Genomic DNA, 26,317 nt, shown 5'->3' on the forward strand with positions numbered 1-26,317 from the left:
TTCTTCACTACCCCATACCTGGGGGGACCAGCACAACCAGGTCTCTGCTTCTCCAGTCCCTAAAACTGCTCCAACAACTATGCTCCTGTCCATGATAGAAACAGCCAGAGAATTTGGTCCCCATGTAATATACCAATCTTTCTCACTCATTGAATTCAGGCAAATCAAAGCTGACCTTGGGAACTATTCAGACAAGCTGGACGGATATACAGATGCTCTCCAGCACATATACTTTAGTATATGAACTTCCCTGGAAAGATGTGGTGGTAGTCCTGGGAAAAACTTTATCAGATATTGAATGAGAATAAATAATTACAGAGGCCAGAAAGTATGCTAACAATTTATAACTGTTTGACAACAAATACCCATTAGAAAAAATAGCTGTCCCACCCATAGACCCTGAGTGGGGTTATAATAGCAATTCATAAAAGTGGGAGAGACACCATTTCTTAGGGACTCAAGGTGAGCCACCAAAAAGCGATTGATTACTCCAAGGTGTCTAATTCCTAAAAAGACTGATGAAAGCTAAGGCCTACTTTCCTAAAAAGGCTGATGAAAGCTCTCACTAAACACACTAATCTAGATCTAGAGTCTTATGAGAGACAAGTTATAATGAAGAATAAATTTTTAACCCAATCAGCTTCTAACATCAGGGAAAAATTGCAAAAGCTTTTGCAGGGATCTGATGTTTTCTCGGATGAAATGGTGACCACAGCCAATGCAGTCTTTTATAATTACATCCAGGAATGGAAGGCCAGGGCTCAGGAGTGGGAAAAACAGAAGGAGACTAGGCACACCCAAGTTTTAGTGTGCTTGTAGAACATTCACAGTCACATCTTGGAGGCCCTGAATGGCTTGCTACAAAAGACACTAAGTGTGACTGATGTGTGCCTAAATGTGGGGCATTGGGCAAAGAAGGGTCCTAATCATAATAAGTCTGCTCAAGTGTCCTGCTACCAACGCAAGGCTGCAAGCCATTTGGTAGCTCTCTGTCCATTGGGCCAAAGGGCCCTCAAGCCTGAGGCTGCCACTGCCCTAAGATGATTCTCAGGACTGAAGCTGCCTGCCCCAGTCATCCCCACCTCAAGAGGTCATCATTACTGAACTGGAGCCTATGGTATGCATGGATATGGCAGTTAAGACAATAACCATCTTGTCAGATACTCGGCTGCCTACTCTGTCCTTATCTCCTTCTCTGGACACCTTTTCTCTGAAACTTGTACTGTCCTAGATATGGCAGAAAAGTCCACCACTAAAAGCTTCACCCAAACTTATTTCATTCATTCTTTTCTCATGAATCCCAGAGTGCCTGACCCCACTACTTGGAAAAGACTTTCAATTAAAGTGAAAGTGTGTTCACCAATAGAGGAACCCATGTTTTTAATTGGTCATGAAATGTGTTCATAAAAGTGAACCTAAGGAATGCTGGCTGCTTACTTTTTATTTATCATTGGAAATTAAGGTTTTTAAGAGTTAGAAGTTCAGATTAAGTTTGAAAGAAAGTGTACAGTTTTAGTAATAGAAGGCATAGACATAGAAATGCAATTTTGAAGGACAAGGATTGAAAGTAAGTTATTCTGAAACTTCCAGCCAAGATGGACGCATAGGTAGATACACTTTGCATCCTTGCACAACTGAAAGAAGGACAATAACAAATTTAAAAACAAAAAATAACTAGAACTGCCAGAAAATCAAGCTGCATGGAAGTCCAAAGGAGTTAAAGAAGAGACATTCATTCAGACTGGAAAGAGGGGTAGACACAGGCAGTCAGGGTGGGGAGGATCCCTGGAAAGGCAGTGGCTGCAGGTCTGGGAGGGCAAGGTGATGATGAGCAAACCCACATTCATCTGCAGATAAACAGGGAGGAACAACTGGGGAGGAAGACAGACCACACAACTCAGGGTTCTAGTGTGGTGAAATAAAGCCTCAAAAACTCTGGCTATAAAAATCTGTGGTGGTCACAACATCAGGAGAAACTCCCAGCCTCAAAGGAGAGATCATTGGAGAGAACCACAGGGTCCTAGAATGTACATAAACCCACTACCTAGGAATCAGCACCAGAATGGTTCAATTGCTTGTGGGTAGCAGGGAAAGTGACTGAAAGCTGGCCAAGAGGTGAGCAAGCTGCATTGTTGCCTCTTGCACCCATCCCCCACATACAGCACCACAATGCAGCAAAGTGGGTTGCCCCACACAGGCGAACACCTACAGCTCTGCCCATTACAACATAACAGGAGTGTTGAGACAAAAAAAGATGGCCCAAATGAAAGAACAGATCAAAGCTCCAAAAATAGAACTAAGCGATGAGGAGAAAGCGAATCTATCAGATATAGAGTTCAAAATACTGGTGATCAAGATTCTCACAGAAATGGCTGATTATGGTATCAAAACAGAGGAAAAAGGGAAGGCTAGGCAAAGTGAAATAAAGGAAAATATATAGGGAGCCAACAGTGAAGGGAAGGAAACCAGGATTCAAATGAACAATTTGGACCAGAAAGAATAACAGAATGAAGAAACAAGAATTTTAAAAAATGAGAGGCTTGGGGGCCCCAGGGACAACTTTAAAGTTCCAATATCCTAAGCACAGGGGTGCCAGAAGGAGGAGAAGAAGAGCAAGAAATAGAAAACTTATTTGAACAAATAATAAAGGATAACATTTCCAATCTGGCAAAGCACATAGACTTCCAGGAAACTCAGAGAGTCCCAGAGAAGTTGGACCCAAGGAAGCACACACCAAGGCATATCATAATTAAGTTACCCAAGATTAAAGACAAGGAGAGAATCTTAAAACCAGTAAGAGGTAAGGAGATAGTTACCTACAAAAGAGTTCCCATAAGACTCTCAGCTGATTTCTCAAAAGAAATCTTACAGGCAAGAAGAGGCTGGAAAGAACTATTCAAAGTCATGAAAGGCAAGGACCTACATCCAAGATTGCTCTATACAGCAGAGCTCTCATTTAGAATGGAAGGGGAGATAAAGTGCCTCCCAGATAAGGTCAGATTCAAGGAGTTCATCATCACCAAACCCTTATTATATAAAATGTTAAAGGGACTTGTCTAAGAAAAGGAAGAAAATCAAAACTATGAACAGTAAAATGATAACAAACTCATAACTCTCAACAACTGAACCTAAAACAAAAATGAAAATAAATTAAGCAAACAACTAGAACAGGATCAGAATCACAGAAATGGAGATCACATGGAGGTTTATCAGAAGGGAGGGGAAGGGGGTTAATGAGGGAAAAGGCACAGGGAATATGAAGCATAAATGATAGGTAGAAAATAGACAGGGGGAGGTTAAGAGCAGTATAGGAAATGTATAAGCCAAAGAAATTATATGTATGCCTGATGGACATGAACTAAGTAGGGTGGGGATGCAGGGGGCGGGGGGGCGATGCAGGGTGAAAGGGAATAAAAAAGAAAAAAAATGGGACAACTGTAGTAGAATAATCAATAAAATATATATTTTTCAAAATTTAAAAAAATAAAAAGAGTCCTAAGAGCTTCATAAGAAATGAACTCGTAACTCTAGAACAAGCACTGAATGGGATTAGGTTTTAGATAGGGTTTGTTTTTCATGAGAAAGTTAAATTAGGATTTTGAAGAATATGATATAATGGGAAAATAAGTCACTTAAGATATTGAATGGTACAAAATTCTTTTTCTGCATCTAAGGTAATCATTGGATTTTTCTCCTTTAATCTGTTCATGTGATATGTAACATTTTTGATATGACAACAACATATAAAATTCTGTAATGATTTTTGTGTCCATTTGTGTTTCCCTGAGATTTCTCATTTCTTTTCTGTAGTAGTGGAAGGTATCTACAATTCTCTTTCACTCTTTCCACTTGCTGGAATTCACCATGCATTAGAACCCAAGCACTATACTTCACAGCAGAGAATGCTGAGACCAGAAAAAAAGGACTCACTGGCAGAATGTGGAGTTCATGGTATAGCTATTGAGATGGGGGACCTCCCGTTTCAAGAAAAACCAAAATCGTTTTCATGAACATACATGTGCAATTCATAAACAAATCATGAGCAAAATACAAAATATAGCACATAGAAGATTAAAATATTTGTGTTACTAAAGTGAATACATACATTGTTTTGAGGTCCAATAACACTGTATATCACTTTCAGTTCAAAAATGAATAAAGGTACTATAAATTTCCTTTCAGGGGTAATTTGTTTTAAGAATAAAGATTAATACAGGCTCACCTAAAGAAGATAGAAACATTTCAAACAAACCACCTAACCCAAAGCATGCAAGAACTCGAGGAACAACAACAAAGACAGCCCAGAGAAAGTAGGAAAAAGGAAATAACCAAGATCAGAGCAGAACTAAATGACAGGAGACTAAAAGCACAATTCTAAGTATCAATGAATCTAGGAGTTGGTTTTTTGAAAAGATAAACAACATAGACAAATCTTTAAGTAGGCTCATCAAGAAAAGAAGAGAGAAGAGCCAAATAAACACAATCAGAAATGAAAGAGGAGAGATTACAACTGATACCACAGAAATAGAAGAGATTGTAAGAAATTACTATGAAGAACTGTATGCCAAGAAATTTGAAAACCAGGGTGAGATGGACAAATTTCTAGAAAAATTAATCTTCCAAAACTCAATGAAGAAGAAACAGAAAACCTGAACAGGCCAATAACAGTAGATGAAATTGAAGAAGTAATCAAAAAACTCCCATCACACAAAAGCCCTGGACTTGATGGTTTCACAGGAGAATTCTACAAAGCTTTTAAGGAAGAGCTAACACCTATTCTTTACAGACTATTCCAAAAAATCCAAAAGGAAGGAAAACTCCCCAACTCTTTTTATGAAGCCAGCATCATCCTAATTCCAAAGCCAGGTACATACACAACAAAGAAAGAAAACTTCAGGCCAATATCACTGATGAACACAGACGCTAAAATCCTCAACAAAATATTGGCAAATCGCATCCAACAATACATCAAAAAGCTCATACACCACGACCAAGTGGGATTCATCCCAGGGATGCAAGGATGGTTCAATATTCATAAATCAGTAAATGTAATACACCATATAAACAAAAGCAAAGACAAAAACCACATGATCATATCAATAGATGCGGAAAAAGCTTTTGATAAGGTACAACACCCATTTATGATAAAGGTACTCAGCAAAGTGGGAATAGAGGGAACATTCCCCAATATAATAAAGGCCATATATGAAAGACCTACAGCCAACATCCTACTCAATGGGCAAAAACTAAAAGCTTTCCCACTAAGATCAGGAACAAGACAAGGTTGCCCACTTTCAACACCTCTATTCAATATAGTATTAGAAGTTCTAGCCACAGCGATCAGGCAAGAAAAGGAAATAAAAGGCATCCAAATCGGACAGGAGGAAACAAAACTGGCATTGTTTGCAGATGACATGATAGTGTACATGGAGAAGCCTATAGCCTCTACCAAAAAACTGCTCAAACTAATAAATGAATTTGGCAAAACAGCGGGATACAAAGTCAATATCCAGAAATCAAAGGCATTTTTGTATGCCAACAATGAAACAGCAGAAGCAGAAATGAAGAAAAAAATCCCATTTCATATAGCAAAAACAAAAATAAAATATCTGGGAATAAACCTGACCAAGGAGGTAAAAGACCTGTATGCAGAAAACTACACAACACTGAAGAAAGAAATCAAGGAAAACACGAACAAATGCAAACATATACCATGCTCATGGATTGGAAGAATTAACATCATCAAAATATCCATACTACCCAAAGCAATTTATAGATTCAATGCAATACCTATTAAAGTACCAATGGCATATTTCACAGACATAGAACAAACACTTCAAAAATTTATATGGAACCATAAAAGACACCGAATAGCAGCCACAATTTTGAGAAAGAAGAACAAAGTAGAAGGGATCACAATACCTGATATCAAACTGTATTACAAGGCAACTGTAATCAAAACAGCCTGTTACTGGCATAAAAACAGGCACATAGACCAATGGAATAGAACAGAGAGTCCAGAAATAAACCCAAGTCTCTACAGTCAATTAATATTCGACGAAGGGGGCAGTAACATAAAATGGGATAAAGATAGCCTCTTCAACAAATGGTGTTGGGAGAACTGGACAGCTACATGCAAAAAAGAAAAAAATGAAACTCAAGCACCAACTTACACCACACACCAAAATAAATTCAAGGTGGATAAAAGACTTAAATATAAGCAGGGAAACCATTAAAGCACTAGAGGAGAGCATTGGCAGGAAAATCTCAGATATTCCACCCAGTAATATTTTTCCTGATACATCCCCCAGAACAAGGGACATAAAGGAAAGAATAAACAAATGGGATCTCATCAAACTTAAAAGCTTCTGCATGGCCAAGGAAAACAGTATCAAGATAAAAAGAGAAGCAATAGTTTGGGAAAACATATTTTCCAATGACACCTCAGACAAAGGTTTAATCTCCAAAATATACAAAGAACTCACATGACTCCACTCAGAGAAGACGAGCAACCCAATTAAAAAATGGGCAAAGGACTTGAACAGACGCTTCTCCAAGGAGGACATACAGAGGATACAGAGACACATGAAACGATGCTCAATATCACTATCAGAGAGATGCAAATCAAAACCACAATGAGATACCACTTAACACCAGCCAGAATGGCTATGATAAACAAAGAAACAAACAATAAGTGTTGGAGAGGTTGTGGGGAAAGGGGACCCTAGTTCCCTGTTGGTGGGATTGCAGACTGGTACAACCACTATGGAAAACAGTATGGAACTTTCTAAGAAAACTAAAAATGAATGTGCCTTTTGACCCAGCAATTCCACTATTAGGAGTATATCCTGAGAACCGTGAAGCACCAATCCAAAAGAACCTATGCACCCCAATGTTCAGAGCAGCACAATTTACGATAGCCAAGAGTTGGAAGCAACCTAGATGCCCATCGGTCAATGACTGGATCAAAAAGCTATGGTACCTTTACACAATGGAATTCTATGCTAAAGAAAGGAAGAAGGAGCTCCTACCCTTTGCATCATCATGGATGGAACTGGAAAGCATTATGCTGAGTGAAAAAAGCGACGCAGTGAAAGACTAATACCATATGATATCACCATTAACAGGATTCTAAACAACAAAACAAACAAGCAAGCAAAATGTAACCAAAGGCACTGTAATACAAAAGGTACTGACAGGGTCCAGAAGGGAGAAGGGAGAGAACTACAGGGGAAAAGGGGAAGGACTCACATGAACAAGTATAAAGGACACATGAACAATAACTAAGTTGGGGGGAGGAGATGGGAGGGAGGTGTGGGGAGCACTGCGGGGGGCCAGGGCAGGGAATACAAGAAAGAAAAGTGTACTTGAACAAGAGTTAAATAATTTTCAAAAAAGATTAAAATATTTTATTTGGAAAAATATTATTTTTAAGCTCTTTCTTATTTTCTCCTTAGTCCCATGTTGTTATGCTAGACATATTTTAGGTCCCAACAGCTAACTTATTGGCTTATTATTTTAAGGCAATTCTTATTATCTCAGGACAGTCCATTGAAAATTATGTTGAGCTGTGTGTGGTGCAAAGAATGCAAGTCTCACAGTCAAGAGACTGTGTGATAGGCTCAAACTATACCTGGAAGAGGTATGCCTAGGCCCACAGAATTCAAGGTTTCTCCATGTTGCTTGAGCTTGTCCAAAATAGTTCCTGCTCTGCAGAAATTTGCTATCTATGAAAAAAATTAGACATCACCATAGAGGATTCTCCTACCTAGTAAATGCTATAAAGTGGTTTAATAGAAGAGGAATGAGGCATGTGAGAAATCTTACTTTGCATGGTTATGTGAAATTCTCTTAAAAATATTTTTATGGAACTGGACTTTGAATTATGCTTAAGATGTCATAGAACTATGGGAAAGATGCAGAGAACAGGAAAGAGTTCATCAAAATAGCAAAACAGAGTTGAAATGCATTGCACCTTCAAGAAGTGGTGAGTACATGGACCTTTTTGGTGAAAAGTGATGCCCTGGGAATGTGCTAGTAAGGTACGCAGACAAAATGCATAGCTCTGATTTGATTCATTGCTGGTAGGAACTCTGGACGTGCTTATGCTTCAGGTGCTCCCTTTTGCTTCAGGTCTCACAGACATACATAGTTTTTGCCACACTGGAACTATTACAATATTGAACAGAGTATTTGGAACCATTTCTCATGCTTCATAACAGCCATGAAAGGGTTTTTAAATATAAAGTAAATAAAATAACTTCTCAGTATCCACCACCTTTCTTGTTATGCTTCTATGTATTTCTTAATTTGTCCCTACAGCATTAGGTGATATGAGTCAGTAAAGTAGCAGACTTGAATTTTAGTCCCAGCTCCAGAAAAATACCTCTGTTTGATGTATTAAGTATAAAATTATTTCATCCATTGAGGAAGACATTAAACATTACTTTAGTGATTACCAAGAGAGGTAACAATGCATCAAATTATTCTGAGATCAAAAACATACTAGTTGGAAATAAATTTACCAACTTAGTGTAATAAAAACAACTTAACCAGACCTCTTATGGTATAACCAGGATTATCTTTTTATCAAGTAAAAGATATTCTTCTTATAAGCTCTAATTGTGTGTATGTACAATTTTGTAATAATGATAAAATCACCTATCTAAGCACTCTCATGTACCAAAGAGTTTGTAGAGTCAATCATTTGCAGCCAGGAAATTATGTCTCTGCTTTTCCAGTGGCTCTCTAGGTTGGTAAGTCCAAAGGAGGAGCCATGTGTTAATGGCTCTTTTCTTGCCCACTGAACTCATGCTCCCAGCAGTCTCCTAGTAGACCCCAGCGCCACCCCCCACTTCCCTTCCTTACAATGAGGTTAGAAAAGGTGGGTGGGCATGGGGTTCATAAAGGCTGTAAGCAATGTGTGCTATGAAATGTAACTAAGGGTCTCTTATGGGACAGACACACATGCACTATGAGAAGCTGTGCTACTGAGGTTCTATGAATTTCTTATGTATGCAATGTGAGGTTTATTTGCAAGAACTTAAACTTCATAATTTGAAATATCTGTGTGAGCACACTTGTTGTATGTACTAAAGGATGGTCAAAGAATTTTAAAAAGTGATACAGCCAAATAAAAATTCACTCTTCTTTTTTGAGGCCACTAGTCGCCAGCAATAAAAATATGTGGGAGAGCAAAGCTGTGACTGAAGCCAACACCAGAGTCCAGGAAAATTCCTAAGACCACAGAGATGCCCAGAAGCCTGTTCAATTCAGGAAGAAGGCTTTTATAGGCACTATGATAGTTAGCAACTTTATCTGGAAATCTGGACTGAAGAAAAGGAAGGTAGCCAAAAGAAACCACCCACATCTGACAACCTAGGGTGAGATGCAGAGTTCTCCCAAAGAGTGGGAACAGCCTTTAACAACCCCCAGAGATCTATTGTGGCATAATAGTGTGGGGAAGTGTGGGTGATCAGAAGGTTCCTTGGGTACACTGCATCTGTAGTAGCAATACAGGAAAAGCTAAAGCAGGGAAGACTTACGGTCTTTGTAGTAGGCATACTGGGTGAGCAGCTGGATAGACCCCAGCAAACATTTATGTCTGCGAAGTCTGTGAAGAAGACATATTAATGAAAACATACACACAGAAAACCAGTGTCTCAGAGAACTCCACTAGAACCACACAATTCTCTTGTTTACCCAGTAAAGGGAGCATAGGTTTTGAGGAAGAACAGATCCCAAAGTAAATCTTTAATCTAAATATGTCGCTAATGTGGCTGGCCAGCTCCCTCTGTTATGCACTTTTTTGTTGTTGTTACGCAGTTTTTGTTCTCTCACACAGAGCTTACCCACTGACATAGCCGTGGCCTGATAGGAGCCTGTTTATGTTACAAAAAAAAAAAAAAAGGTATTTCCCTCCCAAGTAGGGAAAAAGTAGTTCTCTCTCTCTTTTCTGTGTTTATCCTTTACTTTTACATAGAACACTTCATTTCTGACACTACTAAGTCACCAAATGTGTGTGATATTTTTCCCACACCAAGCAATTCTCTACAACACCAGCTGAATGTCCTACAATTTAATTCAATTCTGATACTATCTGCTGGGAGTTAGTCTCAGATCCTACAGGTTGAAGGCTCAATCCTACAACATTGCTTCTGCCCCACTTCAGACATTAGTGGCAAGTATAAGGTCTCCAGTACCCACAACTTCTCTCCAACTTGGCTAAAACCCAAATTTTCCACGATCCCCACTTTGTGTTCAATTAATTTGCTAGAGAAGCTCATGGAACTTGGAGAAACACATTTATTAAAGGATACAGATAAACAGTCAGATGAAGACATACACATAGGAGGACTGGGGGGGTAGTGTGAGCAGGAGCATCTGTCCTGTGGAGTTGGGGTGCTCATCCTCCCAGTATGTGTGTTACTCCACCAACCTGAGAACCCCCAAAACCCCATACTTTGGGGATTTAATCAGGAAGGCATGAATGATCATTAGTGATAATTTTAGCACTTCTCCATTCTCAGAAGGATGGGGACAGGGCTGAAAATTTCAGGTTTTCATGGCTTGGTCTTTCAGGAGACCAGCGCCCTCCAGGAGCCCACAGAATCACCTGATTAAAAGAAAAGACACTCCATACCCTAAGAACCCTGAAACACCAATCCAAATGAACCTATGCACATCAATGTTCCTAGCAGCACAATTTAAAATAGCCAAGAGTTGGAAGCAACCTAGATGCCCATCAGTAAATGAACGGATCAAAAAACTATGGTATATTTACACAATAGAATTCTATGTAACAGAAAGAAAGAAGGAGCTCCTACCCTTTGCAACAGCATGGGTGGAACTGGAAAGCATTATGCTGAGTGAAATAAGCCAGGCAGTGAAAGACAAATACCATATGATCTCATCTTTAATAGGAACCTAAACAACAAAACAAACAAGCAAGCAAAATATGGCCAAAGACACTGAAATACAGAACAGGCTGACAGGGACCAGAGGGGATAGGGGAGACATTTTCAGGGGGAAAGGGGAAGGATTCACAGGAACAAGTATAAATGACACATGGACAAAAATGGGAGGGAGGTGGGGAGCATGGGGGGGTGGGCTGGGTTGGGAGTATAAGACAGAAAACTGTACTTGAACAAAAATTAAATAAATCTAAAAAAAAAAGAAAAGGAAGTTACACTTTCAAAAAAAAAAAGAAAGAAAAGACGCTCCTGTCACCCAAGAAATTACATGAGTTTTAGGAGCTCTGTGTCAGGATCTGGTGTCCAAGACAAAATATTAGAACTAAAGATGTTCCCAGTGCTCTTATCACTTAAAAAATTATAAGGGTTTCAGGAGCTCTGTGCCAAGAACCAAGGACATATATATTTTATTTATCTCACAGATCATATTGGAAGGTAATTCCTTACATACCCAAGCTTGATTTTCTAGGTAAAGATGAGACCCACATTCCAGTCATAAGGCGGTCTGAAAATGAAGCAGAAATCAGGGCCTGCCCTGCTCCCTATTGATCCTAGTTGGCCAGATTGGGACCCTCCATGTTCCCTAGGTACCTATATTGTCCTGAATAGGGGTTGTCATTGCCTCATTGACAATTTCATAAAAGGTGAAGAGACTCCAGACAGATAAAAACAGCAATTGATGCTGAAGATGTGCTCTTGAACTGCACATTCACAATAGTCAGCCAAATAAATTCTCTCTTTCTCCTTAAAGTTGTATAAACATTTATGACCAACAGAGAATATATATTACTTTCAAGCCTATATTCTAATTATTAAGGAAAATTAACCATGTAGTGATTAAAAAGTACAATTCCTAAGTAAACTCCTGTTCCTGCTGTCCAAAGGGATATTCAGTGATGCCACAAGGGAATTACCTATAGAACTTAAAAATCTCTCTGTGTAAGGTACAGGCAAGACTGGAGGTTCCAGGTTTGCCTTGGGCAGGAGAGGGAAAGCACAGTGTACTTTGAAAAAGTGAATAGGCAGAGTGCACTAGGAATAACAAAAAAGACTGCTTGACTAGACTCAAACCCAAGCCCTAGTGGCCCAGTCCCAATGGCCACTCCAAAGATCAGAACCTTAGCTCCACTAACACATTCCTGGCTTCTGGAAGTAGCACACAGGTTTCTAATCTCTGAAGAATGGAGAATGTCTGTTAGGGGCAGAGTAAGAAAAGATAGGATCAAGAAAAAACAAAAGATTTAAAGAAAGCGATGAAATGCTTAATTCTTGGATTTGAAAATATGGTCTGTCAGAATGTGCATATGACCATGTGTGTGCGTGTGTGTGCATGTAGAGCATGTCCCATAAGTTTTCATGAAGCTTTTTCTAACCTCAGAAAAGTAAGTGCTAATAACATAAAACATCATTCAGAGGTTTTGTTTGTATATTTTTATTATACATATTTTATAATATATCTTTTATTATACATATTTGGGGGAATTTTAAATAATAAATCATTAATTTAAACTTTTGTGTCAGTCATTCTGAATGAAGATGGCAAAGGTTAGTGAAAACAGTACAAGTTAAAGAGTCAAAATTTAGTAAGTATAAAACAAAGTTCTATCTCTTCATTGATGAAAATAAAAAACTTAGTATGTGGGGAAAAGTAAGTTGAGATTTGCAACAACATGGATGAATCTGGAGGGCATTATACTAAGGTAAATAAACCAGACAGAAAAAGACAAATACTGCATATTTTCACTTATATGGGAAATCTAAAATAAAAGTGAACTAATAGAGTTAAAAGTGGCTTCCAGGGGCTGAGATTGGTGGAAGTAGTGGAGAGAAACTGGTAACAGGGTACAATCTTCAGTTACAAGATAAAGCCCTGCGGATCTAATGTATATCATGGTGACTTATGGTATGTGAAATTTTCTGAGAGTAGAACTTAAATATTCTCACAAAAATAAATGAAAGTCAATAATGTGAGGTTAAAAAATGCAGTTGAAGACAGAAGGTATTCTGAGAGTACCAATCCTTGTGAAATGGCTAATATTCCTGAGAGAACTACACTATTGAAAGCTACACAATTGGAAGTTGGTGGATCCGAGCAATGATCTCTGAAAGATACAGGAATCAGGTAATACCTGGCTTCCAAGTAGAATAAACAGAAAATTAATGAAGGTACACAAGGTCCAAAGAGAGTGGGGGGGGGGGTAGAGACTACTAGGCTGGGTGTGAGGGGGTAGTCTTTCATCCTCTATTGCCCCTCTCTGCCCTCAGAAGCCCCTTGTGACAAAACAACAATCTGTGATGTTGTTCTGGGCCTCTGGTCTACAAGCCATGCCCAGTGCTCAGTTGCCTGAAGGCAGCTGTGTGATTCATGTGATGGAGAAACCTTTCTTTTCTCTGAAAAGCATTCTTGCTACATGGCAGAGCTCCAGCCCTTCCTTGGTGATCAATATCATCTTCAATACCTTGTGTGGACTGTTGCTCTTTCTCCTATTACTCACCTGCTTGGAGAGTGATCCACCCTTACCACCACCTAGGAAACACATAAACATCAGGAAGGTAAGGAAGCCTAGGCTCAGACCCAAAAAAGATGATCTGTCTTATATTCTTATTTCCACTTTTCTGAATCATCTAGAGAGACTCCTGAGATGGGAAACAGTAGGACAACGATTCTCATGGAAGAATAGAACATTACCCTTTCAGGAACAAGCCAAGCTGGGCAAGTGTTAGAGCAGACAGGAGGATTTCCATATAAAGATCTCCAATTTGCTGGTTGTGGTGGGGGCTCTAGGTCGTAGCCCCAAATTCAGTGAGCAGTGGCCAAGCACTGGACACTAAGAGCTGGATTTCTGTGTGGGAACAAGCCCAGAACCCTGGTTCATCAGCCACCTTCCCATGGGAGGTGTCTCAGGTGAGCCTCTCCTCTTTTGAGACTTATCCAGGGCAGTGAGGAGACCCTGAGAGCCTCTGAGCTGAGGTGGAGCTATGGCCTCAGGAAAGCAGACTCCTACTTGACGGAGCTCAGATGGGTCTGTAGGTCTAAGAAAGTGTGTCTGTCTACATTTCTCCAAGGAGGACATACAGAGGATCCAGAGACACATGAAAAGATGCTCAATATCACTAGCTATCAGAGAGATGCAAATTAAAACCACAATGAGATACCACTTTACACCAGTCAAAATGGCTATCATAAACAAAGAAACAAACAACAAGTGCTGGAGAGGGTGTGGGGAAAATGGGACCCTAGTTCACTGTTGGTGGGATTGCAGACTGGGAATCCCACAACCACTATGGAAAACAGTATGGAATTTTCTAAGAAAACTAAAAATGGACATGCCTTTTGATCCAGCAATTCCACTATTAGGAGTATATCCTAAGAACCCTGAAACACCAACCCAAAAGAATCTATGAGGAAGATGGCAGCGGAGTAGGACAAAGGATTTCGCTTCTCTCCACACACCAGAGAAGGATCTGGCTGATCTGCAGAGGAGCGCAGCAGATGCCCAATGGGGACCTAGCATATAAGAAGGCAGGACTCCAGAGAGTGTAGCGGACACTGAATGACCAGAGGTTGAGGAGAGGAGATGACTGCGGATCGACAAGGTATGAGAGAGCAGTGCAGAGGCAGCGGCAGGCCCTCTGCCAGGCCTCGCCAGGGCCCTGGCTGGCCGCCTCGGTCTCTGAGATTCGAGGGTGGGCAACACCGACTCTGGGAGACAACTGGTCACTGGTGCCCCCACCCCCATCTGGCAGAGAGGAGATTGGAAACCACCATAAGAGATCGGTCTGCCAGTAGTGGGAGAGAGAGGAGTGAGCATTCGGAAGCAAACTAGAGAGCTCTGATAACCCATGGAGACAGGTTGCCCGCTTGGGAGACCTGAGAGTTGCCAGAGCACTCCCTTGCCCAAGCATTCCTTGATTCACAGGGCCTGTGCTGACCCTCGAACAGTCTCAGGGCGTCTCTGGCTGCTAGCAGGACTTCTAGAAGTGAGTCAGTTGTGAGCTCCATCCCTACTCACCCGGCACAGACCAGCTCCATCCCTGCTCTGCTGGCACAGACTGGGAGGCACCGGAAGTCCAGCCGTGGCCTTTGGCTTGGATGGCTGCTGCTCACCCGTGCCTCCTGGGCCTGGCAGGCCCACGCTGGCCCTCCACCTGAACAACCGCCGGGCGCCTGTGCCTTCCCGGCCCTCGCAGGGCCCGCGCCAGCCTTCCGCTTGACCAACCACCACTCGCCTTGCTTTCCTGGTGGCACGGGGTCTGCACCGGCTCTTGGCTTGGGGAATTGAGAGTTGCCTGGGCGATCTCTGTGGCACGGGACCTGCACCGTCTCTTGAACAGTCTTGGGAGTCTCGGGGTGCTGGCTGGGCCCCTGGAAGAGAGCCAGTCACCAGCTCCATCCCTACTCAGCCGGCGCAGACAGGGAAACACAGAGAGTCAGGCTGTTGCTGTTGGCTTGGGAGAATTGTGCATTGCCCTATGTGTTTGTTCAGCCACAACAGAGGGAAAGATCTGCACCCAAGTCTACGAGAGCAGGAAAGTCTGGCTGGGAGCGCGTGCTCTCATGCCAGACCAGGACTGGAAAGCCTGGGAGAAAATCCGCTCTCAGTAGGGTGCGGGAGACCAGTGCCAGTCTGGATCTTGGGGGGTACTGGCAAGACCAGTTGAGCTTACCGAGAAGTGAGAAAAGCCACACTTAACAGCCCCTCAGGCTGCTGCAGCTAGTGAGACCAGAAGAAAAGGTTTGACTAGCTGGAAAAAAACCAGAGGAGTAGTGGAAGTGGAGAACACCAAGATACCTACAGGAGACTGCAATACTGAATTTCACAGGTATACTACTACAGAAGTTCACACTATAATCTCAGGGTAACAGAACAGATCAATTTAAGAAGCTGAGACCAACAAGAAGAGCACCACAAACAATGGGAAGACAAAAAAACAATCCCCAAATGAAAGAAAAGGCAGAAGTCTCAGAAATAATGTAAGACGAAATAGAGGTAAGTTAGCTATCAGATATTGAATTCAAAGCACTGGTTATCAGGAAATTCAAGGAGCTTACAACAAGCTACCAGAAACTAGAGAGGAGCTAAAATGAACTCTCCGCAAACAATATCAACATGAAAAAGGAAATAGAAACCATCAGCAAAGGCCAAGAGGAAATGAAAAATACAATTTCTGAACTGAAGAACACAGTAGAAGATATGAAAAGTAGGATCGATGAGGCGGAAGACTGCATAAGTGAGCTAGAGGAAAGAGCAGAATCTTCCAGATGGACCAAGTAATAAAAAAGAGAATCAGAAAGAATGAGGAGGGTTTAAGAGAAATCCAAGACAATATGAAAGGTAATAACATCCAAATAATAGGAATACCAGAAGGAGAAGAAGAAGAACAAGGGATAGAAAACCTACTTGAAAGAGTAACAATGGAAAATTTTCCTAAGTTGAGGAGAGATAAAGTCATATGAATGCAGGAATCACATAGTCCCAGGTAGGTGGGACCCAAAGAGGCCTACTGCAAGACACATCATCATTAAAATGGCAAAACTCCAAGACAAAGAGAGAATCCTAAAGGCAGCAAGAGAGAAAAAGGAAGTGACATACAAGGGGGTCCCAATAAGGCTGGCTACTGACTTCTCAATGGAAACATTCCAAGCAGGAAGAGCAGGGCAGGAAATATTCCAAGTAATGAGAAACAGAGGCCTACAACCAAGGCTACTTTATCCATCAAGGCTCTCAATCAAGATAGAAGGCCAAATAAAGAGCTTCCAAGACAAAAGAAGTCTAAAAGATTACACCTCCACCAAGCCAGTTCTACAAGAATTACTAAAAGGGCTGCTTTAAGGAAAGGAAGGAAAAGAGTGAGATGGAGAGGAACACAGGTACACAAATGGCAATGAAAAAGTACCTTTCAATAATAACCTTAAACGTAAATGGATTAAATTCACCAATCAAAAGACATAGAATAGCTGAATGGTTAAGAAAGCATGACCCACACATATGCTGCCTACAAGAGACCCACCTGAGGTCAAAAGACCATCACAGACTAAAAGTGAAAGAATGGAAACAAATGCTCCAAGCAAATGGACAAGAAAAAAAAAGCCAGGGTACCAATTCTCATATCAGACAAAAGAGACTTCAAAAAACGGGCCATAAAGAGAGACCCAGAAGGTCATTTCATAATACTCAAGGGAAGAATCCACCAAGAAGACATCAACATCGTAAACATATATGCACCCAACATAGGAGCACCCAAATATACAAAGAAAATCCTAGAGGAACTCAAGAAAGACATTGACAGCAACACAATTATGGTAGGGGATTTTAACAATCCACTGTCAAAAATGGACACATCTTCCAAACAAAATATCAACAAAGATATAGCAGCATTACAACACTCTAGAAGAAATGGATCTAATTGATATATATAGAGCCCTCCATCCCAAAGAAGCTAAATACACATTCTTTTCAAGTGCACATGGAACATTTTCAAGTATAGACCACATGATAGGACACAATACAAGTCTCAACAACTTCAGGAAAATAGAAATCATACCAAGCATATTCTCTGATCACAAGGGACTGAAATTTGAAACCAACCCCACAGGAAAAACCCAAAACACCCAAAATCATGGAGACTGAATCGTATGCTATTAAACAACGAATGGGTCAAGATTGAAATTAGGGAAGAAACCAAAACACTTCTTGAAACTAATGAAAATGAAATCACAACAATTCAAAACTTATGGGACACGGCCAACGTAGTCCTGAGAGGGAAGTTCATAGCAATACAGGCTCACCTAAGAAGATAGAAACATTTCAAAAAAATAACCCAACCCAATGCCTCCAAGAACTTGAAGAACAACAACAAAGACAGCCCAGAGAAAGTAGAACGAAGGAAATAACGAAGATCAGAGCAGAACTAAATGACATAGAGACTAAAAGCACAATTCTAAGGATCATTGAATCTAGGAGCTGTTTTTTTGAGTAGATAAACAAAATAGACAAACCTCTAAGTAGGCTCATCAAGAAAAGAAGAGAGAGGACCCAAATAAATACAACCAAAAATGAAAGAGGGGAGATTACAACTGATGCCACAGAAACAGAAGAGGTTGTAAGAAATTACTATGAAGAACTGTATGTCAAGAAATTTGAAATCCTAGGTGAAATGGACACATTTCTAGAAAAATATAATCTTCCAAAACTCAATGAAGAAGAATCAGAAAACTTGAATAGGCCAATAAAAGCAGATGAAATTGAAGAAGTAATCAAAAAACTCCCATCCCACAAAAGCCCTGGGCTTGATGGTTTCACAGGAGAATTCTACAAAGCTTTTAAGGAAGAGCTAACACCTATTCTTTACAGACTATTCCAAAAAATCCAAAAGGAAGGACAACTTCCCAACTCTTTTTATGAAACCAGCATCATCCTAATTCCAAAGCCAGGTACATACACAACAAAGAAAGAAAACTTCAGGCCAATATCACTGATGAACACAGACGCTAAAATCCTCAACAAAATATTGGCAAATCGCATCCAACAATACATCAAAAAGCTCATACACCACGACCAAGTGGGATTCATCCCAGGGATGCAAGGATGGTTCAATATTCATAAATCAGTAAATGTAATACACCATATAAACAAAAGCAAAGACAAAAACCACATGATCATATCAATAGATGCGGAAAAAGCTTTTGATAAGGTACAACACCCATTTATGATAAAGGTACTCAGCAAAGTGGGAATAGAGGGAACATTCCCCAATATAATAAAGGCCATATATGAAAGACCTACAGCCAACATCATACTCAATGGGCAAAAACTAAAAGCTTTCCCACTAAGATCAGGAACAAGACAAGGTTGCCCACTTTCAACACCTCTATTCAATATAGTATTAGAAGTTCTAGCCACAGCGATCAGGCAAGAAAAGGAAATAAAAGGCATCCAAATCGGACAGGAGGAAACAAAACTGGCATTGTTTGCAGATGACATGATAGTGTACATGGAGAAGCCTATAGCCTCTACCAAAAAACTGCTCAAACTAATAAATGAATTTGGCAAAACAGCGGGATACAAAGTCAATATCCAGAAATCAAAGGCATTTTTGTATGCCAACAATGAAACAGCAGAAGCAGAAATGAAGAAAAAAATCCCATTTCATATAGCAAAAACAAAAATAAAATATCTGGGAATAAACCTGACCAAGGAGGTAAAAGACCTGTATGCAGAAAACTACACAACACTGAAGAAAGAAATCAAGGAAAACACGAACAAATGCAAACATATACCATGCTCATGGATTGGAAGAATTAACATCATCAAAATATCCATACTACCCAAAGCAATTTATAGATTCAATGCAATACCTATTAAAGTACCAATGGCATATTTCACAGACATAGAACAAACACTTCAAAAATTTATATGGAACCATAAAAGACACCGAATAGCAGCCACAATTTTGAGAAAGAAGAACAAAGTAGAAGGGATCACAATACCTGATATCAAACTGTATTACAAGGCAACTGTAATCAAAACAGCCTGTTACTGGCATAAAAACAGGCACATAGACCAATGGAATAGAACAGAGAGTCCAGAAATAAACCCAAGTCTCTACAGTCAATTAATATTCGACGAAGGGGGCAGTAACATAAAATGGGATAAAGATAGCCTCTTCAACAAATGGTGTTGGGAGAACTGGACAGCTACATGCAAAAAAGAAAAAAATGAAACTCAAGCACCAACTTACACCACACACCAAAATAAATTCAAGGTGGATAAAAGACTTAAATATAAGCAGGGAAACCATTAAAGCACTAGAGGAGAGCATTGGCAGGAAAATCTCAGATATTCCACCCAGTAATATTTTTCCTGATACATCCCCCAGAACAAGGGACATAAAGGAAAGAATAAACAAATGGGATCTCATCAAACTTAAAAGCTTCTGCATGGCCAAGGAAAACAGTATCAAGATAAAAAGAGAAGCAATAGTTTGGGAAAACATATTTTCCAATGACACCTCAGACAAAGGTTTAATCTCCAAAATATACAAAGAACTCACATGACTCCACTCAGAGAAGACGAGCAACCCAATTAAAAAATGGGCAAAGGACTTGAACAGACGCTTCTCCAAGGAGGACATACAGAGGATACAGAGACACATGAAACGATGCTCAATATCACTATCAGAGAGATGCAAATCAAAACCACAATGAGATACCACTTAACACCAGCCAGAATGGCTATGATAAACAAAGAAACAAACAATAAGTGTTGGAGAGGTTGTGGGGAAAGGGGACCCTAGTTCCCGGTTGGTGGGATTGCAGACTGGTACAACCACTATGGACAACAGTATGGAACTTTCTAAGAAAACTAAAAATGAATGTGCCTTTTGACCCAGCAATTCCACTATTAGGAGTATATCCTGAGAACCGTGAAGCACCAATCCAAAAGAACCTATGCACCCCAATGTTAAGAGCAGCACAATTTACGATAGCCAAGAGTTGGAAGCAACCTAGATGCCCATCGGTAAATGACTGGATCAAAAAACTATGGTATATTTACACAATGGAATTTTGTGCTGCAGAAAGGAGGAAGGAGCTCCTACCTTTTGCAATATCATGGATGGAACTGGAAAGCATTATGCCGAGCGAAATAAGCCAGGTGGGGGGAAAGACAAATACCAATTGATGTCACCGTGAACAGGAACCTAAAGAACAAAGCAAACAAGCAAGCAAAATATGACCAGTGAAAACTCAAATACGGAACAGACTGGCAGGGTCCACAGGGGAGAGAATCATAGGGGAAAATGGATGGACTCACATGAACAAGTATAAAGGACAAATGGACAATAACTAAGGGTGGGGGGCGGAAATGGGAGGGAGGTCGGGAGCACTGGGCAGGGGGTGGGCAGGACTGATAATATAAGACAGAAAACTGTACTTTAACAAGAATTAAATTAAAAAATGATTTAAATAAATCTATAAATAAAAATTTTAAAAAAGAATTAAATAAAAATAAAAATTAATATAAATAAAAAAATAAAATTTGTTTGAATCACTTAGTAGAAATCTAAAATTACCTTCTAGTAATTGGATATTTAATAGAAATAAATATTTCAAATTGTGATTATTCCATTTAATTCATATGTAAGAAAGTACCATTAAATTAAAAAATATCACCCTAAAAAAAAAGAAAAAGAATCTGTGTCTGTCTAGAGCAGATAAAATGTGACAAGAAATCCAAGGTCAGTGTCATAGAAAAACTGTTTTTACATTTTCCAAAGAAGAAAAAATAGAAATAATTTTTATCAACTGCAAAAATAAAAGGGGAAGAACCAGAGAGCCCCATTAGTTAAATGTAGAGTCATACTGTGTACAAATACTGTGCATCTGCAGCTTGTTTAAGGAGAGTTTTGTCTTATCTCTCAGCATCCAGTGGAGCCAAGGCAGAGGAGCAGGAAGAAAAGTGGAGCTTTGAAAGGTAAGCTTCTGCCCCACAGTCCTGCACCTGAGAGTTTGCCTCCATCAGTCTTGTTTCTGAGAGCTCAGGGCCTATTTCCCAAGGATGCCAGCTCAGAGCCTATCTGTCAGGAAACAGAGCTCTCAGGAGGCTCTTGGGAAGATTCTAAGGATACGTCTTAGAATATGCTTGGGATGAAGCCTCTGAGTTCTGGAAATGGGTTTTTCCCTGGTGGGGGGCGGGGGGGGGTGTCCCAGAAGGAGGATTTTGGCTGTCCTCAACCGATAGTGCCTGACTGGGGAGTGAGACCTACATGTCCAACTGTGGGCACATTGTTTACCTTCTCTCAGATTCCTCTGTGAAGTGCCCCCTTTCCTTTCCCCCTGACAGGGAAGTTGTGAGGGCCACAGTAGGTAGTGGACGTAGAAGCACGTTGTAAATGACAGAGTGCTGCCTGTCACCAGTTTTGCCATTATTGTCAGGGATCATGTGATCTTGACTTTGGTGCTTGGACTCCAGAGTCCACTCTCCCAGGCATCTCCCCTACAGAGCCATTGCATTCAACCTACTGTAAGGCCCCCAGATACTGCTTCATCATGTGACCCCATCTCCTGATTTCCAGCCTGCAGAGATTGCCTGCAAGTAATAGAAGAGGCTCGGCATATGATTTCTCTCCTGCAAAGGTAGACAATCTTCCCCTTTTTTCCTGGCACTCTTCCTTCCCAAACCTATGATGTGACCCCAGAGCTGCAGGCCACCTTGGACTGGCCTGGGTATTGCTGATGGGGAGTCAGGGTGTAGCTATAGCCCTGAAATGAGGGACAGCAAGAGCACTGGGAGGTCAGCATAAGGGTCATGGAGAACCTTAAACTTAGGTGCCTAACCCCCCATCTTCGGCCTACCCATCAGCTCCTGGCTGCAGCTTGTGCCTTCATATTCTACAGCCTCCTGGGGAAGCTTTCAGACAATCAGTATTCTTGTCAAAACCCTCCTGGAGAGGTGTGCAAAGCAGCACCCACTGGAGCCCACCAACCCTACTGTGTGCCTGTGGAAAATGCTGCTCCTGCCATGTCAACTTCCCCATCTCTCCTGACCATATGTACTCTACCTCTGGCCTCCCCCTTGTAAGCAGAACGTCAAGGTCAACCTGACTTGATGAAAATCCCTCTGAGTATCATTGTAAAGAGCTCACCTACAAGTAACCCTTTTATAGCATCTTCCATCTCAGCCACTTCAGGCCTTGGCTGCTCAAGCTATCCCATGAAGTTATTGTCCTGATGGTGGGTAACTACCAAGGCCTTGTTCTTTCCCACCTCATCACAGGATGAGTCTCAGCAAGAACACCTGTTCCACCACCCACCTGAGGCCTTGTTCTGGGGAGACCACACAGACAAACATGTAGAGAGTGGTAGCCCCTCATTTATCAACCCTGATGTCCAGAAGCTGCTGGAAATAGTGATCACCAAGAAGGTAAAACTGAAGGTGTTAAAGGAGAGGGAAAGGGATGTGTCATTGTCAAAACGAAAGGGCTTAGCCTACCACCTAAAGTCTTTGGGGAATATATGGACATCATTGGGTGCAAAGCAGGACTCCACAACCCCCCAACACTTCTGGAGCATGGAAGATATAAAAGAGCAGGTGCCCAGTCCTCAGCGATTCTCACATCACCAGCTCTTGTAGGACCATCAACAGCAGAAATGCAGCCAGCTCTTCTGGGGTCTCCCCTCCCTGCATAGCGAGTCCCTGGTGGCTACTGCTTGGGTTGCGAGAAGCTCTTCTTACCCACAGACTTTTTCATTTTTATTCAATGGCATGTGTAACCACTATCCAGCTCCAATTCAGCCTACAACATCTTCAGGGCTTTCACAGGCTGTACTTGTGCCTCTCTCTGGGGCCCAACTGCAACGTTTGACTAGAAACTTGCCCCAGTCTCAAACCCCACCTCTGGCTCAAATACAGTCCCATCTCATGCCCTCCCTCTCAACCAGATCACCTTCTTCTCTGATCCAGATGAGCACTTCTGGGGTATCTTGCCCTACAGCCCAGAATAAGGTACAATATTTCATCCCACCTGACATTCAATATCTGGAATTGAAAAGGGAGAGAACTTTACTCTCTCTGACCAAAAGATCTCAGGAAGTCTTTAGCCAATCTAGGGCTAAATCTAGGCCCAACCTTCCCCAGAATAGTAGGGCCTCCTATGGCCACAGGAGAGTTTTCATTCCTCACAGGGACTTTATCAGCAAAAGTCTCCAGAAGCAGTATCTTCAAAAGAGGCTCACCACACACACACAAAAAAAACAGCAGAGTGGCCTACACTTCCGGGTCCAGGTGTCTCTGGAAATGATGCAGGCTCAGAGCCAATTCCCAGGGATGTGTCATGTGCAAGACAAAAAGGGGCCCTTGGAGGACTCACAGAAGATAAAGTTTAGGTACCATAGTCGGTCCCATAGGAAGGACCAACTTGGGAAGGACTTTCGCAGGGATCTATGGCAATGTATGATGAGGATCCCAGAAGTTCTCTCCAGAGACTCAAACACCATCACAGTGAAGGTTCTGAAGGTAAATTCTAAGAAGAAATCAGAAGGGAACTTGAAGCCACAAAAGAGTGACTTAGGAACTTGCTTATACTCAGGCCCAGAAAAAACACATGTAGAAAACATCTTAAAAGCACGTTTGGAAAGGAAGTTAGAACAGATCATCAAAGGTTTGATGCCTGTAAGTGTGGGTCAATCATGGCTTGCTGCCAACCATGTTTTTCCCAAGTGCCACACTCACATGGAAACCAGAAATCAAGTATCCTTGAAGGGTCAGGAACATTACCTAAACACCTCTTGTGAGCTTTCCTTCCTCAGTCTACTCACTTGACAGGTGCTGGAAGCACATATGATAAGGTTTCAGGAAAGACATAGGTGGGACAAGCCGCACCAGGGATTTGAATTCATAAATCTAAAGCTACATGAGACACAATATTTACCCCTTCCACAAGCCTGCTCCCCCACTTCAGCTGTCTATGCATTTGGGGTCCACTCGGAAGACAAATACACCAAGGTCTTGGGAAAACCTCCTCAGCCCTTTTTAGGAGAAAAGGTGATAACAAAAAAGTCATTGCTCACCCCAGTAGGTCCCCTTTCCACCACTTCACTTGTGTCTGAGGAAATTCAGAAGACCCTGGAAGAAATGCCCTCTGGTTATGGCCATGGGCTGTCAGAGGCCCCTCTGAATAGCCAGGAAAGCAGGCCACCTCCTCACTCCCTCACATTCAGCCTCATGGGAAAAATCTAGCAAATTGGCACTGTCATGGGCATTGAAAAAAGAAGCCTGATACCAAATCCAAGTTCAGCAGTAGCCAGGAATGAGCCAAGAGAGGTGAGAAGGGCAATACTGGAGATGAACTTAGGGTCCCAATCTTCAAGGGCTGAAGAGGCCAGGGAAGCAGTGGAGGCTGAGGAGACCCCTGCTTGGGAAGTCATTGTGGGATCCAGTGTGCTGGCCAATTCCCAAACCATTAATATGGGTATGAGGAGATTAGAGTCTCTAATGCCTGATAAAAGTTCATCACTACCTACAAAGTCAGTGGCTGAAGATCTAGAAGAGCCAAGCCTTAAAAAAAACATTGCTAGTAAGTTTGATCCTCAAGGAAAGGTAGAGTCAGAGAACCAGCTTCAAGTCCTTGCCACCAGCTTACTCCTTCAAGACTGTCACACTGATGCCATCTTTCAAGACAATGCAATTGATGTGTGCCTGCAAGATAATGCCACCAATGTGCTCCTCCAAGACCCTCACAATGATGTACTCCTAGCTGCAGACATTGTGGCTTCTCACAGGTCACTGAGGAAAAATACTAGTGGGGACATGCTGGTTGCACAGGTGCCATATGACCTCATATTGAGTGAACAGAGCAGCCAGGGGCAGGAAGGGCCCAGGATACCAAAACTTAAGGACCCATTTCTAAGCCAAAGCAAAATGTTTGTCCCCACTGATGGGAGGGAGAATGATAGGAGACCCAACCAAGGAGAGCAAAATTGAGGGTTGGAAGAACTGAGGAACTCACAAGTCAGTGGGATGAGGAACCTTCCCCAGGTCAGGGGGGCAGGAGACACCCTTGGGGGCAAATACCTCCAACTCCTGCCAGAGAAGACACAGGTTTTTCTGGAAAGCCACTTCAGAAAAAGGTACTCTTCAAAGTATCTTAACCCCAAGGTTAAGGACCAAAAGAATGAAAAAAGCAAAGGACCAAAAGAATCTCTTCAAAAAGGCAAACCTGTCTCAACCATCACCCAGAATCAAGAACCAGTTAAAAGTAGATCAGTTCTGGACAACGCATTTGTTGAAGCTTGGGTGATCATGAGAGCAGTTGGACAAATCCTGCTGGAGAAACTAGGACTTTACCAAGGACTTCATGCCAAGGAGTTAAATCAACACAAACAACAATCTCAGGCCCCAGTAGGTGAGTGTTCCTGCTACCTCAAGGCTCTCTCCTCTTCAAAACAGAGAGTGAGAAAAGGAAGATATGGCCTACAGTCACCAAGCTACCCCCAAGGGCCACATCTGCTCTAATAAGAGCAGATAGACCAGAGACAGGGATGGCAATGGGCCTTTGACGGAGGTGGAAATGGGCCTTTCCACCCAGAAAACCAGCATCCCCAAGGTTCTTCCTATTACAAAGTTTATTGTTTCACAAAATATACAATTTTTTTCTCATGAGAGTTGGTGGCCTCTCTCTGTGCCCTCCAGGTAGAAAAGAAGGGATTTGGGTTCAAAGTCCCAAGAGCCTTCTTTGACTTCCAGAAGAAATGGTGCCATGAAGGTAGGTTTACCACAGTGAGGCACACCCACCTTCACTGCCATCTTCTCAATGTACCTTTTTTCATAATTCATAATTACTCA

General features: G+C 41.5%; 1 protein-coding gene across 1 annotated transcript; it reads left to right on the forward strand.

Annotated features, from left to right (window-relative positions):
• Nucleotides 1-13,298: 13,298 nt before the first annotated feature.
• LOC118983818 (spermatogenesis-associated protein 31E1-like) lies at nucleotides 13,299-25,987 on the forward strand. Its single transcript, XM_037041428.1, is given in 4 exon segments — nucleotides 13,299-13,526; nucleotides 21,397-21,448; nucleotides 22,050-22,110; nucleotides 22,372-25,987. Coding segments are annotated over 4 exon segments (3,957 nt in total).
• The last annotated feature ends 330 nt before the right edge of the window (nucleotides 25,988-26,317 follow it).

Source organism: Sturnira hondurensis, unplaced genomic scaffold (assembly GCF_014824575.4).
Source record: "Sturnira hondurensis isolate 20B ecotype Veracruz unplaced genomic scaffold, ASM1482457v3 Scaffold0000460, whole genome shotgun sequence".
In the NCBI taxonomy this organism is placed as follows: domain Eukaryota; kingdom Metazoa; phylum Chordata; class Mammalia; order Chiroptera; family Phyllostomidae; genus Sturnira; species Sturnira hondurensis.